Here is a 17,760-nt window from a genome sequence, read left to right as displayed (position 1 = left end):
GACAAATAAGCTTACTCTGTGGAAACATGTAATTTGCATTCAAGTTTTTCATTTAAACTTAGTCTTACAATATGGTTAGTGTGAGTTCACCTTTACAATTCAACTTAAGATTCTTCTGTGACAATCAAAAACTCAAGCAGTCACTACGTACTTGCATTAAAATACAGCTCCACTTTTTGTTAATTGAATACACCCAGGTTTAGATTTGTGTGGGAAGGCCTTGTTGACACGACTTGCTAAATGGTTCCACTGCACTCAACTAAGTCTTGTTGACAAACTCAGAAGGGATTTTTAAAAGGAGCCGCAATAGTTTCGAGACAAGCTCCGGTCATGCCTGTTGACATCGTATTTGCCATACACAGAACACACACTGTATGACCTCAGGCCTGAATAATGCAACTGCTGTCTCTGCTATAACTGAGTTTACTTGTAAACATATCTGTCAGGAAGATTTGATGACGAAGGTAATTCCTTTAGTAGTAGTAGTAGTAGTAATTTGAGATCTAATCAAAACAGTACACCATAGGCTATGTATGTGTAAGAATAAGAACAGCAACAAGATTGTTTTTCTTTTTGATTGTCTAAAATTGACATCTAAACTTCAATTAACTCATTCATAACATTCAGTACACATGCAGTGAGTGTGAATCATACTACAGACCGTCAGGGGGGAAAAACTGATCTGTTGGAAACAACTTATATTGTCATTAGAATGTTTTTTTATTCTTCTAAATACTCTGGTCAAAAGGACATACTGTGTTTCCGTGAGTGACCATGCATTTTGTGCTGTTGACACAATCACACAAAGCTGTGCTCTCCTCTCACAATGCTAATCATTGACAAAAAAATGCAGGACCCCCAACCCAGCACCATGTTTCTTGTCATGTATGTCTATCTATATGTCCTATCCCCTATATGTTAAATGTTAAATGCTATTTATTACTCTAATCACTAATTGCTACTGGTTTTTCACTGGTCCATCACTGTCACCCACCACTGTTAAATGCTCAGTATTTTCATTAAGCTTACTTCCTCACTTTACTGTTACTATATGTCCTTCATTGTATAGAGAGAGAAACGTAATTTCAATTTCCTTGTATGACCTTTGCATACAGAAACTGACAATAAAAGCTGACATGACTTGATTTGACTTGACTATGATGCTCCTAACTCTGCAAGCTGCTACCACTTTGAAAGGCTGCATGATAGAACTGCCTGCTTGCTCCGACCAAGTTGGTACTTTGAACAACAAGGTAGACACTGTAACCGGACACCTTCCTTCCCTCACACCACCTGCACACAGACTGCGGTCTGGTCTGGTCTGGGGTGCATTTCTCGAAACACAAGTAGCTTACTACATTAGCTACTCTGTTGTTTTTCAATGCATTTTCCCATTGGCAACTACCGAAGTTGCTAACAGGCTAACAACTTCTCTTTTGAGAAATGCACCCCTGGTCTGTGTTGTGTTGTGTTGTGTTCAGCGGTGCATGACTAACTCATATCATCTTCCTCTAATTACAATGGCAGAGTTGGTCGGTGAGGCAATAGTTTGCTGCGCTAATTCTCCCACATCCCTGGCTGGGAAACACGACCCAGGTGTGCCCATGCTCTTCTTAGAAAACAAGTGTTTTGCTCTTGTCAAGGATTTCAAGGATGACTGGGTTGACATATGACAAATGAGCTCTTGACAAAAAAAGAATGAGAAAAAAAACTAGATAACTGGCGTTTTAAAAACTTATGTGGAGCATTGATGTTAACTACCAAAACATAACCATCCAGTATAAAAGAAGGAACTGTAGCTGAGCTTTAAGGTGTGTGAACCCCAGTTCACCTTGAGGGCACAGCAGACAACACCCATTGACATGGGTGTGGGTGTGGGACTCGGGAGAGAGTGCTGACAAAACATCTACCGCTCCTGTGCAGTCAGAACCTTACAAAGAGATTGGAACAGCTCTGGGACAAGGGTCAGGGAAGCGCTTCCGGATTCAGGGAAGGATCATAGCTGATCATTATAGGCAATCTCGTGATTGCCACCTCCTGATAACCACTGTCAGCTGGAAGACACACTATGTCCTGGAGTAAAAAAAAATATTACGATAAATGCTTTGAGGGCTCTCACTCTCTCTCCCTGTCTCATACAACACACCTACTCATTTAATAGCATTACCATGCGATGAGAACCCAACTGCATGCAAGTCTGGGCTAGATGTGAAACCTACCTGCCTTCACATGAAACCATGACAGGAGTGAAATTATGACAGCAGCCCAGACACCATTTCAACGGTTATAACAAAGCCAACAGCCAACGGCTGACACCCACAGCCAAACTCTTATGTACATGTGGGGCTTATTTTAGCCCTGTTGTTTTGACAAAGTGAGGTTTAAACAAAAGGAAGACGGCCACAGTGCGTGCTTCAACCTTTGAACCTCGCGCCACACGGTGGCTCGAGACCCCGAATGCACTACATTCAGGGGCCTAGTTCCACAACCCAGCCAAGACTAAGCAGTGCTAGAGCTAAGGTTGGTTGCAAGTATCATCCTTCACAGGTGCACGTTTGCTCGGGAAAAGCGTGCCTTGTAGCGAAATTCGCGTTAACTCTAAGGCAGCTTTTTAGTGGTGAAGGTAGCGACAGAAATGTTACAAAACAACCGCTCGCATCAGCGCTGGGGTGGTACGCTGCCATGCACTCCTTCGCTCCAGAACACAAACATGCCCACCATAGCGGTGGAATGTCACACTGGGGCAACTGATGGCTAGTTGAATCCGCGAAAGAGCCCAACAATGCCGCCATCCCCTGAACAATACAACAGCAAACCGTGCAACCGGCCTTGTAATGCAGACAGGTCATCTTCATTCTTGGGCGTCGCAAGAAATAACCGAGTGCATGTTTACAGACAAAGCGAAAACATGCATGAGATGGAAAAATACTCCTACTGCTTGACAGCTTCCATTTGCATCATTTGCATCACTGTAAATGACGGACATATCCCTGTAGCTGGCTAACTACCCTAGCCAAGTGCACAGCACTTTTTCCCAGTCTTGGAACAACTGTGAGCCAATTCAGCGTGATGGACGGTAACCTGTTTATTATCAGAGGAAGTGCTGCTTACCTAGAAGGCGGAACGATCTGTTATAAGCCGTCTTGTGTTATAACAAAAACGCAACTTCCCACGACAGTCCCCCGTGTAGCTTATCCAGGCTGTGATCTCTTGAGCTCCGTTTCCTGCAGCAGCCTCCGCCGACTCCCTCCACAGAATGAAGTCCAGGGAATGGTCCATGACGTCACGACGAATGAGACTGGCGTAGCATCCAATGGCCTGGAAGTGCAGAACTTACCATCCTCCTCCTAGGTCGAAATTTCACAGGTTCACTGTTGACAAGTGTATCAATCCAATTTTAATACCATTTCACGTAAGTTTGTTTATTGGCATATTTTTAGGTAGGCTATCATCGTATCAATGCAACCAAGAAAAGGGTTTTGTTGCCTAAAACATGCCAGGGAAGTAGGCCTATCCAATATTCAAAAACATCTACAATAAGTTGTTGTCAATATACCACCCATTCTGCTGAAAAATTACCCATGTACCCATACCCATTTGTTTCAGATGGTTAAAAATTCAGCAAGTAGTGGTTGCAGCTGCCACTTAAAAGAACAAAGGACTGTATAAAGGTATGGTACTCTGAGGTACAAAGGGGCATTGATTCAATTAAGTTGTCTGAAATGTTTATATGACCTTATTTGTGCCTAAAATCACCTGCAGTGGCTAGAAACCAACAGAGGAGAAGACCTAAGTGATACTGCGCAACTTGAGAGTAACCAATAACTTTGTGCATATTGCTTAGGTTATAGGGACGTTATCACAATTTGTATAAAGGTGTTTGCAACAGCTTAAATAAACATACTATAACAGTTTCATCAGGTCTTAAAAGTTACCAGTGAGAATTAATTTCTGTTCATATTAGATCACATGTTTACCCACATTAAAACTTGTCTTACTAATAATTCTTCTAACCTCACATTTGTAATAATCAAATCAAATATAACCAGACAACACCACACCAAACTACCATATGATGGCACTTGGCATTCTTTACACCAGCATTAGGCCTATGCCCAACTCTTTGTGCAGAATTATTAAGCAAACAAGTTTTTTGACCATATAGTCCTTTTTATGCACACTTCCCAACACCATCCTGTATGAACATGACACCCAAAAGGATTTAAGCACTCCAGGTCATGCACATTAGTATGAAATGAGGGTGAGATTGAGCCCAACAATATCAGGTTATTATGCAACTTTGTTTTCCTCAGCGAAAATTGGCAACAAAATAGAACAAAAAGTCCATTAAAAAAATTGTCTTCCAGAGGGATGTGGCTGTCTTGAAATTGCCAAGATGTTGGTCAAGTTGGCACAGAAGTATCAAGCGCACCGTTTCAAAGCCATCAGGGTCACAGGAAATATAACTGAGAAGAATTAAAGGTGAAACTACCAGAAAATTATTAGCCTGCAGTGCTGTAATTTGTGAAAGAAAAACTATATTCAAGAACTGAAACCTTCATCAAATGCTTAGATGAAGAAGGTATTCAGCATGACCTAGAAAGGCTGACACCAGACAACCACTCAGTAAGAAGATAAAAGTCAAAACTGAGTCAAGAAATACATGAAGACAGAGTTTTCAAAAGTATAATGAACTGGTGAAAGGGACTTTAGAAAGACGGGGTGGATGAGCCCTTGCCTGGATTCGTAATGTACAGAGCTTCACCTTAATGCCAACAATGTGGAGGTAGGATACTGGTATGGTGTAGTATAATTAAAGATGAGCTATCTGCACCATTTCAGGTTGGACATGGGCTAAAAACTCATCTACCAAACGTACTGCCAGATTCTGGAAGAAATATTTCGCAACGATTGGTAAAGGGTTTGCATCTTTCAAGAAAACAATATTTGTTGGCATCTAAGTGGAACTCTGCACACATTATCGATCAGCCATGGGCTCATCTACCTGGTCCTCCACCCTCAGTCACTTTCAGTAGTTCATAAAACCATTCCAAATCGGTCACCGGAGATTTCTTGACAAGTTTCTTGTTGATTGGTTGTTGGGTCTTACATTGGCCATCTGTGATAGTTTTTAGTAGTTTCACCTTTAATTCTTCCCAGTCTCTGGCAGTTACTTTGTGAACACGGTTCTTTTGACACTGATGGCTTTGTAATGGTGCGTTTCTGTGATCAGGTGAACAAGATCTTAATTTCAAGACAGCCACGTCCCTCTCAACAAAATAGTTTTTGGACTTTTCAGAGTTACATTTTCTTTTGCTACCCAATGATTATGCACAGGACACCTGATGAAGGGCGTTGGGCTCCCTCAATCACACCTAATTGTAAAATTGTGCATGACCTGGAATGCTTAAATCCAACAGGTTGTCATGTTCCTACACGCCAGTGTTCCGAAATATGTATAAAATTGACAATATGGTGAACAAATGTGTTTGACTAATAAAGGGCAGGTTACACTCTTTTTGCAGCCTGTCGCCTACAAGTCAACAGTTAGCACAGTGTATATGAGTCGATGCCAAATCACACCTCAATTATAATCAATAATATTTTACGACTGCTCTAGAAGGCTCTTTATGCCCGGACAACTGCAGAACTACATTTTAAACATGTCACCAGATGGAAAACCTCAATGTTCAGCGTAAAATCTCTGCTACATCGCAGTTCATAAACCACAGATTACAAAAAAATCTGGCTCTTTAGGCTTGCCATAAATAAACGGACCTTCTTCTGGCTGAACTATGAGTGTGTGCCAATTGCCTTTTTGTCAGTTATCTACTATTCCTGTGCATTTATGCAGACAAGTGGTGTTTTAATTATTCTTAATTGTTTTACTTCATGTAAACTCAATCAGGTTGTGAGGTGGACCAGTAAGTTAATTGGAGCCACAACTCAACTTAGAACCCCTCTACAATTGACAGCTTCAGAGACTAGCATTCATCTTCAATGATAGATCCCATCCACTACATGGTGAATTCCAGCTCCACCCTCTTGGTCATAGGTTTAAAATGCCTGTGCACAAAACTACAAAGTATAAATGTATTTTTGTCCACTCAGCTATTAAGACCCTGAAAAGTATATGATTTCCCATCTCTATGAGTAGTATTCCTTAATCAATATCTATTATCATCAATCATTCTTTTATTAGCCTACTTATTCTGCCTAAATAATTTGTCTGTTTGTCAATGTTGTCATTTTACTCTTGTTTTTTGTCACTATCGTTGTTTTGTGTGTTGTTGTGCAAGCCTTTACTTTTTACCTTCAAATCTACCTTCTGGTATCAATTAAGTCACCGTACCCTAACGTTGCACCTAGTTAAAATCATGTGTGTTAAATTGAGCCTGGAGGATAAAGAAGAAAGACGATTTCACTTTCTAAAGTGATCACTGACACCTCAACGTTTCTTTTCACCATCTCCTACTACATAAAATGGGGCAGCACTTCCAGGGCCTTCCTCAAGCAGCAAACACATATTGACTTATTACCACAGCCATGTATAAATGGGTTCTACATTTTTGTTTTCTCCTGGCTGTGCGACTCTAGCTGCGCACAACTCGACCTACACAACTCGATTGTTGGAAAATTGATTGTTCAAAAAATTAGCTCAAGTGGTTGGCTGCCAGGGTCTTGCCCCTCCTCACAACACCGTGTTTATAAACACTGTGAACCCATGTATACGTGCCTACAGCTATTTCCAGGCCGCCCGACAGGGATTTGACCAGGCTGATTGTTTGCCCGTCATGTCTGTCTGTGGTGTGTGTTTGGCTCCCCCTGCAGACAACAAACTGCGGGCAGACAAGCACACACTTGTGCAAACATACACATGTGCCACGTGACGTAAATAAGTCTCCTAAATCCATCTAATGATCGCACTCAGTGAATGCACGTAACCTCTTTTTCAGACAGTTTTCTTTCTTTTACATCATCTTTCACCCAGAGTACACGGAGTACACTTCTAATAACAAGAACACAACCCATGGAAGGAGCTTGAGATTCTTGTATTGTGTGGACTAAGGCAAAATGTGCACTCTTGCAGCTCAATTTAGTTTAATATTCAAAAATGAAATCCACCCACGTGTGGTAACATTATGTAAAGCTTCAACAGGCACTGGCTAGCAATGTTTTTTTATGAGAAGTAGAAGATTTAGAAACATTGTCTTATTTTTCTTTCCAGATGGTGGGTATAATAATAATAATAATAATAATAATAATAATTTACAAATAACAGCAACTTCTACTCCCTGAAAGCATTAACATAAAATCCAAATAAAACAATAGAACAACAAAATAACCAAGAAGACGAAATAAAACAAACATACTGAGAAGGCGCAAAAATAAACACTTTGACAGCACTGTGCTAGTCCTTCGAAAAAACAAACAAGGAGTTCCATGGAGGAACGATAAGGGACGTGTGTACACTGAGCCATCGAAAACCAGGGGTGAGGTGAGAGAGGGGGGAGGGGGGTGGGGGTTGGTGGTGGAAACGTGGCGTATGGAGATGCACCATCAACAGCGATATACAAAGGCAGCAAAACGTCCGACTCACAGTATGTACACTTTTATTAATTTTATTCAATACAAATTAAAAATGTTTGTCTTTTTTTCTTTCTTTCTCTCTCTCTTTTTGTTGTCGTCTTTGAAGTCTGACAGTTGTGGTTAATGTAATGGAAGGGAGGGAAAGAGATGTGTTTTGTTTAACGGTTTGATTTTTTTCTCTCTCTTTACTTTTTTTTTTTTTTTTTTCGTTTTCGTTACAGGTTTTGAAAGGAGAACTTATCCAGCAGTCTACAATCACAGATGGGAAGGGCAAGTGGAGATGAAAGGTCTGTAGACTTCAGAAACCAGCAACCCCTTTCCCTTTCCATCCCCTTCCTTCCTTCTCTCCCTCCCCTCATCCATCCATTCCATGGGGGGGGGGAAGGGGCAGGATGGGCCTGGAGTGGGTCGGGAAGGGAGATGGAGAGGTGTGGAGGTTGCCCCAGACAGAACCCCAATGTGCATGATAAAGAGTCTCGATGCGGGAGCACACAAGCGGGTGGTAACACCAGAGGACAATCAGAGCAGTAGACCCCCTCTTCCTCCCCCCCTCAGGAGGTGACGGGGATGTCCTGTACGTCCAGTCCGTCACCGTCTTCCCCGTCCACGTCCTCGTCCCCGAGGCCCGGAGAGATGCCCTCCGCCTGCTGCTTGGCCTGCAGCTTCAGGATCAGCTCTTTTATCTCGTCCCGCTTACGCTTCATGCGCTCCTGAGCGAACCACTCCGACAGGTTCATGGGCAGGTGGAAGCTGGGGAGTGGGTTCTTGGAGGAGGAAGAGGAAGAAGAAGAGGAAGAGGGAGGAAGGAGAAGAAGTAGTTACTAAAACCAGCGAAAATACTCAGGACACATCAGAATAATCAGAAACTACCCTACCCACACTTGAGGAGATTCATCATACACGCTGCAAACAGAGCAATAAACATCCTGATCACTCCGGCAGACGCTTTGACACTGTGCACCCACACTACAAGACTATGTTCCACTGTGTGTGTGTGTGTGTGTGCGTGTGCGCGCGTGTGTGTTCGTGTGCGTGTGTGTCCAGTACTGTGTACTATCTTTACCCCACTGTTTAACTCTACTACTTTAGCAGAACGTCAAAGTGACTGATGAAAGAACCAAATATTGTTCTGTTTATATATGTTGACTCCTGAAGTCAAACTAAGACCTCAAAATAATACTGTATTTTGTAACAGCTACATTTATCGCAAACTTGCAAATGCTCCTTCACATTTGCCTTTAATCTGTGAATCAAACAAACCTTTTAATAATCTAATGTGTTTAACATGTCAAACCCAGAACAACAAAACAAAATTAGAGCGAAAGTAGACACTGACTTGAACTTTCTCCTGACTTGTTATTTGAAGCATCCAATCCAAAGACCACCTAAAACACTCTCTTCAATGAGTAATATTTGGACAAAAGGACCTCAATTTATTCAAAATTGTAAATGCTATTCTTAAATATTACATTCTGAAAAAAATGTTACAAATGTTGCAACGTTAAAAAGTTATAATTTCAACGGCATTGTCGCAAAACGAGACTTCAGTCATCCAAATTCATTCTGCTTTGATTGCTCTTATTCAATTACGTCGTCGTGTGACTTGTGTCAAGGAGGAGGAGGCTGTGGGGAGAAAATCTCTTCTCAGACGAAATTACTGGCCTAAGTTCTGTGACCCTTCATGGAAGGTTGTATCATCAGGGGAAAAGGGAGGCCATTCCATTTCGGATTGGATGTGTGAGTTCAATAAAGACGCTTTTGCACACCTCTGTAGTTGGGCAGGTGCGTAGGATGTTATCCCAGCGGGGTTGTCAGTCAAGTGCAAATAAATCCCGCACACTGTCCATTCCACCAACAAACTTTAATACAACGTTTCGGTCATCCGACCTTCTTCAGGTGAAGAAGGTCGGGTGACCGAAACGTTGTATTAAAGTGTCATCCGACTTTACCTGAAGAAGGTCGGATGACCGAAACGTTGTAATAAAGTTTGTTGGTGGAATGGACAGTGTGCGGGATTTATTTGCACTTGATTGGATGTGTGAGAAAGATCACTTATACAAGATAAGTTGATCGTTAGTTAACACTCGGTATACAATGCACTTAGACTGAAGTTGGATTAAGCCAATGATAAAAATTTCTCATGTTTTAAAAGTCACCTCTGTGCAGTAGAAATCAATCGTTTGAGGAATCGGACTATGCCTGCCAGATAATGTGATTCTTAATGAAATCCACAAAGACGATATGATTGTGAAAAAGTCTCTGTAGAATAATGTAAGTAGGGCATAAATCACAAAATAATTCTATACTGTACAAGTTTTTTTCAGCAGATAAAAACCCTACACAGGCACAATGCCTAACATTATTCAGCACCGTAGTACCATGATGGGTTTGAGAATTGTCACCCAAACGGAAAACGACTGAGCAAAACAATAGCAGTGTTAAAATGTAGTGTTAAATCCACCAATGAAAGAGCCTGGAGTCATGACTAAATGACACCCGCAGGATATAGGTTGGTAGGCTTAGCACTCTCTACTCTCTGTACGTTAGCTTGCATGGTTTATCACTCCGCCAGGTTCTTGGCATAACCCCCAGGCTGCCATCACAGGTGTAGATGATCTGGGGTGTATTTCTCGAAACTTTGTTAGCTACGTTGTTCTTGGCAATGCAATTTCCAATTGGCAACTACCCAAGTTGCTAACTGCTAACAACTACGCTTTCGAGAAACACACAACTGAGCGGAGAATCCCATCTCACCTCGAAGAAGCTCTCCACATACTGCAGGACGTAGACGCCACAGTCGCTGAAGTTGTCCTGCTGAGGCACCTTTGGACTCGAGCCCTTCATGACATCCTTGCCGAAGCTCCGCTGGGTGCCCTTACGCACCTCCCACTCCACCTCCAGGTATCTACACACACACACACACACACACACAAACACAGATGAGCAAACGGTCGTGTCCAATTCGAAAGCTGAATGAAGGCTGCATGACCTACTAGAGAAAACATGCCCACCAAATCAATATCGGTCGCTAGTTCTAGCCAGTATCGAAGGATGCTGTATATTCCATAATTTATTTCCTCTACCAAAGCAATTAGACCGCTACTGCATTCAATAGGCTAATATATTTCGAGATTCTAATTCATCCGTGCGTACACTATACCAACTGACAGTTTGCATGAAGTACCATTGTGCACGAGAAGAACGGACAAAAACAAAATATTCAAACACTTACTCTCTCAGCGTTTTTACGACTGTAGATCTGGCTGGTCCTCGTAAAGAGTCCATGATGAGGATACACGGCCTTGAGTGGAGAGGGGGGGGGAAGGAGGGGGGAGAGCGAGAGGGGTGCATGTAAGTCAAGATATTTTCATTTATTCTGAGTCATTACGGTAATTGTACAAGTCACACACCATTAACTTCCTGTCATCTTCTAATCTATAGACATGTCTTTGTGAAGCAGTACATGGAAATATGTATACCCGAAAGGAATCAAAGACGACAGGTCAGTCCCCTGCATGCATTGCTGCCATCTGCTGGGGACAGCTGGAACTGACAGCCCTTCAGATAAGTCTGGTGAGAGTTATGTAGAAATGTAGGCCCTTTGCAAGCGCCATCGGGAAGACATGTATGTCTCTGAAGCACGTCTTGACTCTGGTTAATTAGCGGCTGCTACCTGCCTTATATAGTGACTTGTTCGCCTCTCTTTTTCCATTGATACATACAAGACCAGGGCTGTTGACTGGGCCTAGGCCAAAGAATATCCAATTCCTGCTGTATTATGCCCGTAGTAGTACGGTACATAGTAGTAGGGATAGTTTATTTCTGTCCTAGGAATGGGATGTGTACAGCAGGCAGGATATCAATCCTAATCCTAATCAGTACTAATGGCTCATTCTTTTGAACCTCGGCTGTCGGTAGACCTGAGTTTGTTCTCCCGACAACCATTGTAAATGCTTTCTATTGCAACAGTTGGGGACAATACACAAGTCTGAAAATATGTGATTCTGAGTACACCGAACTGCTCAGAGTTTGTGTTTCAGAACCCCCGATTTGAGTACCCGTTCTATTGCACTTTCCGAAGGCGGAGGCCGGGGTTTCTGACAACCGAGTTTCAAAAGAATGCACCATAATACTGTATACACAAGGGAAAATGAATTCACTTTGTTTACAGGTGCAGTAACTTACTGTTTGCATAGGGTGGGCTTTGAGGTCCACTCCATGCCCTCCGAGTTGGGTGGCTCGTCGGCCAACGCCCCGTCCTCACTACACTCATCCTGCAGACATGAGCACCACACATCAATACGCCAAACGAACAATCAAAACAACAGACATGTAGCAATTGAGTCAGAGGAGATCAACCAAATAAAAAACCTGTTTAAAGATAATTACTAATACAGGAATGCAGACACTTGAATCAATGTACTGACAAAGCAAGACAATTGGAAAAAAAGAGGTGAACAGGCAATTACCGGACTTAAGCTTCTCTCATCAGAAAAGACAAAAGTGTCATCATGGCTGCTCCCTGATCCGTAACATACGCTGATCCTGCGCAAACCATCTGAGAAGAGAAGAGGGGAGAGTGCAGGAGGGATTATAAATGAGGTGAAGAGCCCTGCTGTGCACTGCTGTGCAGGCTCTGTGCTCTGCATGCAGGACAGAAACAATGCTGCAGTACCGACATGCTTCAATGTCTTACTACTAGTCTGCAGTGAATTCACCTGTTACCCGTTTAAGGAGAATTCCTGCCAATTTCAACATGCAGTGTCGTTATACATGGGTTCACCGTGTTTATAAACAATGTGTTATGAGGAGGGGCAAGACACTGCCAGCCAATCACATGAGCTATTTTTTTGACCGACAGCGGTTTTCAACAATCAGAGGTTGATTTGTGCGCAGCTAGTGTCGTGCAGTCAGAAAACAAAAATTTAGAACCCATGTATTGCCGCTCATGCTAACAACCCATGACTTGTCACTACTCAATGATACAGCATTTTTCTTTTTTCCATTCAGCCCTTTCGGACATCCTGGCCATTCTAATGGGGGCAAAAGTGATTGGTGTGTTGTAAGGTGTCAACAGATGGTGCAAAACTGTTAAGGTGACATTGTGACTGCTGTTGTTCTTTTTTTGTATTCCATGCCCACTAGGGTGCATCAAATGCCCCCTATGAAAAAATATTGCCTTGGCCCTATAGTAAAAATGTTCTACACCCAGGAAAAACACACTGTGTAAAATATTTTGAAATTTGGATGAAGTCTACCGGGGCCACCAGCCCCATAATTGCATTTTTGCACAATTGCATTTTGAAATTTTCTGGGAATAGATTCTCGGATCTCCTATAACATTTAAGTTGAAAAACTTGAAAGTCTACTGTAAGTTGCATTTAAGCGTCTTCTTTTGGCAGTTAAGTGTCCTAATCAGTGTATTGGCCCAAGTAATGGTATTAGTTGTACAGTTGTGCGCAATATAATAGCTGTGTCTTTAACAAAGTGAGTCAATGTCAGAATTCAGCATGTGAATTTTTTTTTAAAGATGGCAGAGTAAAAAAAAAAAGAAAGGAAACAATGTTTAATACTTCAGCATTCAAAACAAAGAGAAAACATGAGTGCAGGCAGGTGCGGGACCAAAAACTGCACAGAAAACTCCCACTGCCAGTGTATTAGCCCATTGTTTTGCACATGCGGTCCTTCATAACAGACAATGACATACAGTAAGGGTTAACGTTCGGCGAGAAGGTCGCTACCGTGGAATAGCAGCACGACAGAGAGAATCTTTAGAACCCGACGCGGAGCGGAGTGTTCTCTCTGAAGTGCTGCTATTCCACAAAGCGACCGACTCGCCGAAAGTTAACCCGCTTATTATATGGATATACTTAAATGATTCACACATGGCGGGGACATTTCTTTAGGCCTATTTAATGTTAAGTCTATTATAGTTTTTAATGTCAAAAGATTGTTGCTGCGCAAAACAAAACAGTGCCGTTGTGGAACACCGCTAGGCAACAGCTAGGTAGCCAGGACAACAGGTGTTGTCTATCACAGCAGCTGATTAGAGTCTTGTTGAAAAGTCGCTTTAGCAGTGAAAAGTCTTGTTGCCATTGACAGCGGTCTGTTATAGACCAACCCGTCCGTTATCGAAAAATAACAGACGTGCAAACGTTCGGGAGCCCCGTTGAAAAGAATGGAGCATTCGACCGATGACGTCACACCATATAATAAAGTAAGTTAATCATCCATGACACTTTGATGAAGGAATGAAAGTACAAAATAATGATGTTGTGCAAATACACTACAGACTTTCAAGTAATGGCAATATTATTCTCTAATCTCAATCCTTGTTAACATAGCCTTCCCGCTTTTCCTCACTGAATTAAAATTATACCAAATTACACAACATCAAGTTATTCATTACTTATGATACATCAAATACGTCACATTAAATGCTTAGTTAATTAAGCAAATTAAGCAAATCATTTTAACCTGATATAATTATAATTATGTACTAATTATTGTACAATTCTAATTAAGTGTACTTAAATTAATGTAATCAATTACTTTAGATTTATGTTAACAATGCAAATTGTTTTGAGTCTGTATACTCAAGTGCAAAGCATTCCAATTTGTGCTCGACTAGTGCCCATCAGCATTCCAGGTGCTGCAGCTGTCCTGCACGTGTGTGCAGTAAACACGACACCCTTCATGCATTTTTCATGTGACCTCACATGACCAGCAGCCGGTGAGTGAGCGAGCGAGCGAAGCAAAGCAGTACACACATGGGCTGTGTTTCTCGAAAGCGTAGTTGCTAGCTGGTGCGGCACTTGGGTAGTTGGCAATGGGAAATTGCACCGCAACCAAAAAGTGAATAATGTAACTAGCAACTATGGTTTTGAGAAAGGCATCGAGTACTTGTAGCATGGCGTGCCTCTCACCTATGCGCCCAAGAGATGGAACACCCTCCCCATCGAGATCCGATCAGCCACCTCTGTCGACTCCTTCAAGAAGCAGCTGAAGACCCACCTCTTCATCCTTGCCAACTCCTAGCTGCCAAGGCGTCATAGTGTCCCAGCTGCCGCAGCGCCCTTACTACTCGCAACCAGCCCTGGCAGGGGGCTCCCCTAGGTGGCCGCTGGTCTCTGCCTGAGGTTTCTTCCTGACTATAGGGTTTTTTTTTCTCAGACCTCACTGAGCTTTTTTTCCCCCTTACAAACTATGAATCAAGCGAAAGGGAGTTTTTCCTCACCCCTGATGCCACCAGGGGCCGCACCTGAGCGCCCAATCTCTGTGTGACTACCTATGACTTATGATAGGCCCAGCCACTATGGACCTTACGCATCTAAGAATCCTGGTCCTAACATAAGTTGACCTTATGACTCTACAATCTGTCTATCTCTTCTTCCTCTGCCTTCCTGCTATTTCTGCCTCTCCTCTATACCTCTCCTTTTAAATCTCTAACAATGTTTTTTTTTCCCATTTGTTAAGCACTTTGAGTTACATGCCTTGTATGACACAGTGCTATACAAATACAATTATTATTATTATTATTATTATTACCTGAGTAGTGTGGTGCCTGTGGGGCCTTGGGCTGGCCGTTCATGCCGTGGCCAACTCCTACGCCGTCCTGTGGCAGGAGGGAGCTCGCAGGCTGGCCGGCCTGGAGCTGCTGGCTGGATGCAGTGGGTCCGGCTGGGCAGGCCACGGGAGCCGTGCTGGGGGGCGGAGAGGGGTGGCCTGTGGACGAACCGCAACCGGAGGTGGAGGCGGAGGATCCGGGGGCCGACGACGCTAGCGGGGCGGGGTCTCCCCGATGGTCGAGCACGGCGGGACTGGCCCGGGAGCAGCCGGCCTGCATCTGGGACGGGGGCTGGTAGAGCGGGTTGGGCTCCAGCTTGGGGCCCTCCAGACCGGGGAAGCAGATGACCGCCAGGTACCAATGAGCTCTACAGGGAGACAAGGACGAGATGGAGGGAGAGGGTGAAGCTGAAGACACCATCAGATGAGGCAAAAATAAATAAATAAAACTAGATTGCATTCTCACAGAAAATGCTGGAAGCAGGCTTGCCTTTTGGGGCAGAGATGAGCAGTTTTATTTTTGATATCTCTATCCCTAAATTAAAAACAAAGTACTATTGAGAAAACAAAGCAAAAAGAAACGTTGGAAAAAATCCATCCACCCAGTCAGAAGTTATGGGCCAAATAATTCAGCCATCTTGGATTCAGCCATCTTGAAAGTGTTGTAGCTCCGCGTTTTGGGGATATACTAAATGACATACATGGTATTTTAAGATGGCTAACGAACACAAATTATATAATTTTGAAAATCAACATGGGTCCGAGTGGGATTCGAGCTCACAACCTCCATATCTGTAATCCAGCACCTTTGCCATTGATACTAAAATGACATACATGGTATTTTAAGTTGGCTAAGGAACACTGCATATGATATAACTTTGAAAATCAACATGGGTCTGAGTGGGATTCGAACTCACAACCTCCATATCTCTAATCCAGCACCTTCCCCATTGAGCCAAGCAGCTGGCTGTCATAAACATTCCAGCAAGACAATATCACATTGCATTGAAGAGCTGAACAATAGACTTCTAGAACTGTAGTTGCAGGTGCTCGTTAAGAATAGAATGTTGAGAGAAAGTGACAGTTGAGATGGAACCCTATATTGGCTGCACCTGTTCTGATTGACTGTATGGCAGTTAGTATGGTGCTCTAAGGCAGAGGGCAGAATCAAAAACAGTTTCAAGGTCTTTAGCTTGCTGCTGTTAAAAAAAAAACTAAAAAGAATTGGCACATGTCCTGTTCACAGATTGAAGTCATAAATGTGATCTTTCTAACAGTCTTTGAATGAAGTTTATAGGTTAAACGTTTCAGTCACAAATGGACCTCTTGTGGAAGATGTGCTGACCTCTTCAGAAAGGCACTTCAAGAGTCAATGGGAAAAGCCATTGGGCCAGCCCTGCCGTTTTTACACACCTGCCATTTAAAAAGTAATGGGAGTTGTGACATGACACTTTCTCAGTTTGGAGACATCTCATAGAGCTCGCAAACAACGCGTCAACTAAACTTCTAGGTGAAAGTGTTGATGTTTTATGAACAAAAAAAGCTTCCTGCACTCTGATCCCTAGAGGGCTGGAATGCCTGGCACGAAGGTTCTACCATTGTTTTCAATGGGGACCCAAACTTGCACAAAATGACAAGGGACACGTACACGCTATATCAGTACAAATGATCTCCAAGCCGAGCCGGTCGTTTTAGTGTTTGAACGGTGCCTCTATCTCGAAAGGCCTAGGAGGTGATCCATTTTCTATTTTTACTGCCCTGCACAAGAGAAGCAACAAAGCAAGCATAATAATAATATTAAACTGTACTTAGAGATTACTAGAATCGGGCCTTGCTCTGCAAGCCCGCTTAATAATAAAGATGAAGGGAGCTGGGAAATAAATAGTCACCAAACCAATGATCCTCTAAAAACAGATCAGTAAAATCCTCTTTAGTGCGCAGTATTTTTTTCTAAAACTTGTTACCTTGCTACCCAATAGTTTCTGACATGCACTACATTTTTTTTAATCAAATCCAATAACCCGTCACAAGAGAAAAACACACAGTAACTGACAAATGTTATGGTGCTAGATCTGGGATTCCCCTCTACAATCGCTGGCTGAAGGCTTTTAAAAGTTCTGTTCCGGCAACATTTTTTTTTGACAAAATGAATGTGGTGTTGTCAAACCCTCTCCAACAAAGTAAACACTATATGACATCTAACCCACAGTCGAGGAAATAAAATGCTCCAAACGCTTCAGTGAGGGCAACATTATCCCCTTTTTTCACCGGTGGGGCAGACCCGGGCTGTGCCTTTTGTCCATCATGGATTATGAGTGGGCTACATGCAAGGTAAAGGGTTTTAACCCATATCGGCAGCCATTATTATTCTGAAAAGTACTGGCAGAGATATTATAGACAGAGATCCGTTAAAACCCGCCCATCCAATGCAAAGGACTGTGCTCAAAATTCGGTCTCCTAAGGGGGCGTTGTGCCTCCTTCTTCTACTTCTTTTTGCACAAGACGTGCGCTACCGCCATCTACAGCGCTAAGGTGACTCCATTTATTCTCAACCTCAAGACTCCGAAGGTCTCCTAATCGAAGGTCTCCTAAAGGGGTGTTCAC

At 42.8% G+C, this 17,760-nt stretch overlaps 2 protein-coding genes across 11 annotated transcripts in view; both read right to left on the bottom strand.

The window, feature by feature from the left end:
• Positions 1-4,587, bottom strand: part of myo6a (myosin VIa) — a 183,459-nt gene extending 178,872 nt beyond the window's left edge. For 3 of the 6 annotated variants that reach the window (XM_063223196.1, XM_063223198.1, XM_063223199.1), the window contains exon 1: positions 3,112-4,587. The gene's annotated coding sequence lies outside the window, so the exon portion shown is untranslated. The remainder of the gene's footprint in view (positions 1-3,111) is intronic. The other 3 variants (XM_063223197.1, XM_063223200.1, XM_063223201.1) reach the window with 2 other exon arrangements.
• A 3,009-nt stretch (positions 4,588-7,596) lies between these two features.
• senp6a (SUMO specific peptidase 6a) overlaps positions 7,597-17,760 on the bottom strand; it is a 48,961-nt gene continuing 38,797 nt past the window's right edge. For all 5 annotated transcript variants that reach the window (XM_063223193.1, XM_063223192.1, XM_063223191.1 and 2 more), the window contains 6 exons: positions 15,139-15,524; positions 12,060-12,148; positions 11,776-11,864; positions 10,823-10,891; positions 10,345-10,495; positions 7,597-8,354 (listed from right to left, as the gene is read on the bottom strand). In XM_063223193.1, coding sequence (XP_063079263.1) covers positions 8,142-8,354; positions 10,345-10,495; positions 10,823-10,891; positions 11,776-11,864; positions 12,060-12,148; positions 15,139-15,524 — 997 coding nt within the window. In that variant the 3' untranslated portion in view covers positions 7,597-8,141. The remainder of the gene's footprint in view (positions 8,355-10,344; positions 10,496-10,822; positions 10,892-11,775; positions 11,865-12,059; positions 12,149-15,138; positions 15,525-17,760) is intronic.

This window comes from Engraulis encrasicolus, chromosome 18, assembly GCF_034702125.1.
Source record: "Engraulis encrasicolus isolate BLACKSEA-1 chromosome 18, IST_EnEncr_1.0, whole genome shotgun sequence".
NCBI lineage: Eukaryota > Metazoa > Chordata > Actinopteri > Clupeiformes > Engraulidae > Engraulis > Engraulis encrasicolus.
The sequence above is the reverse complement of the archived record's forward strand: the minus strand, read 5'-3'. Positions and strand labels throughout refer to the sequence as shown.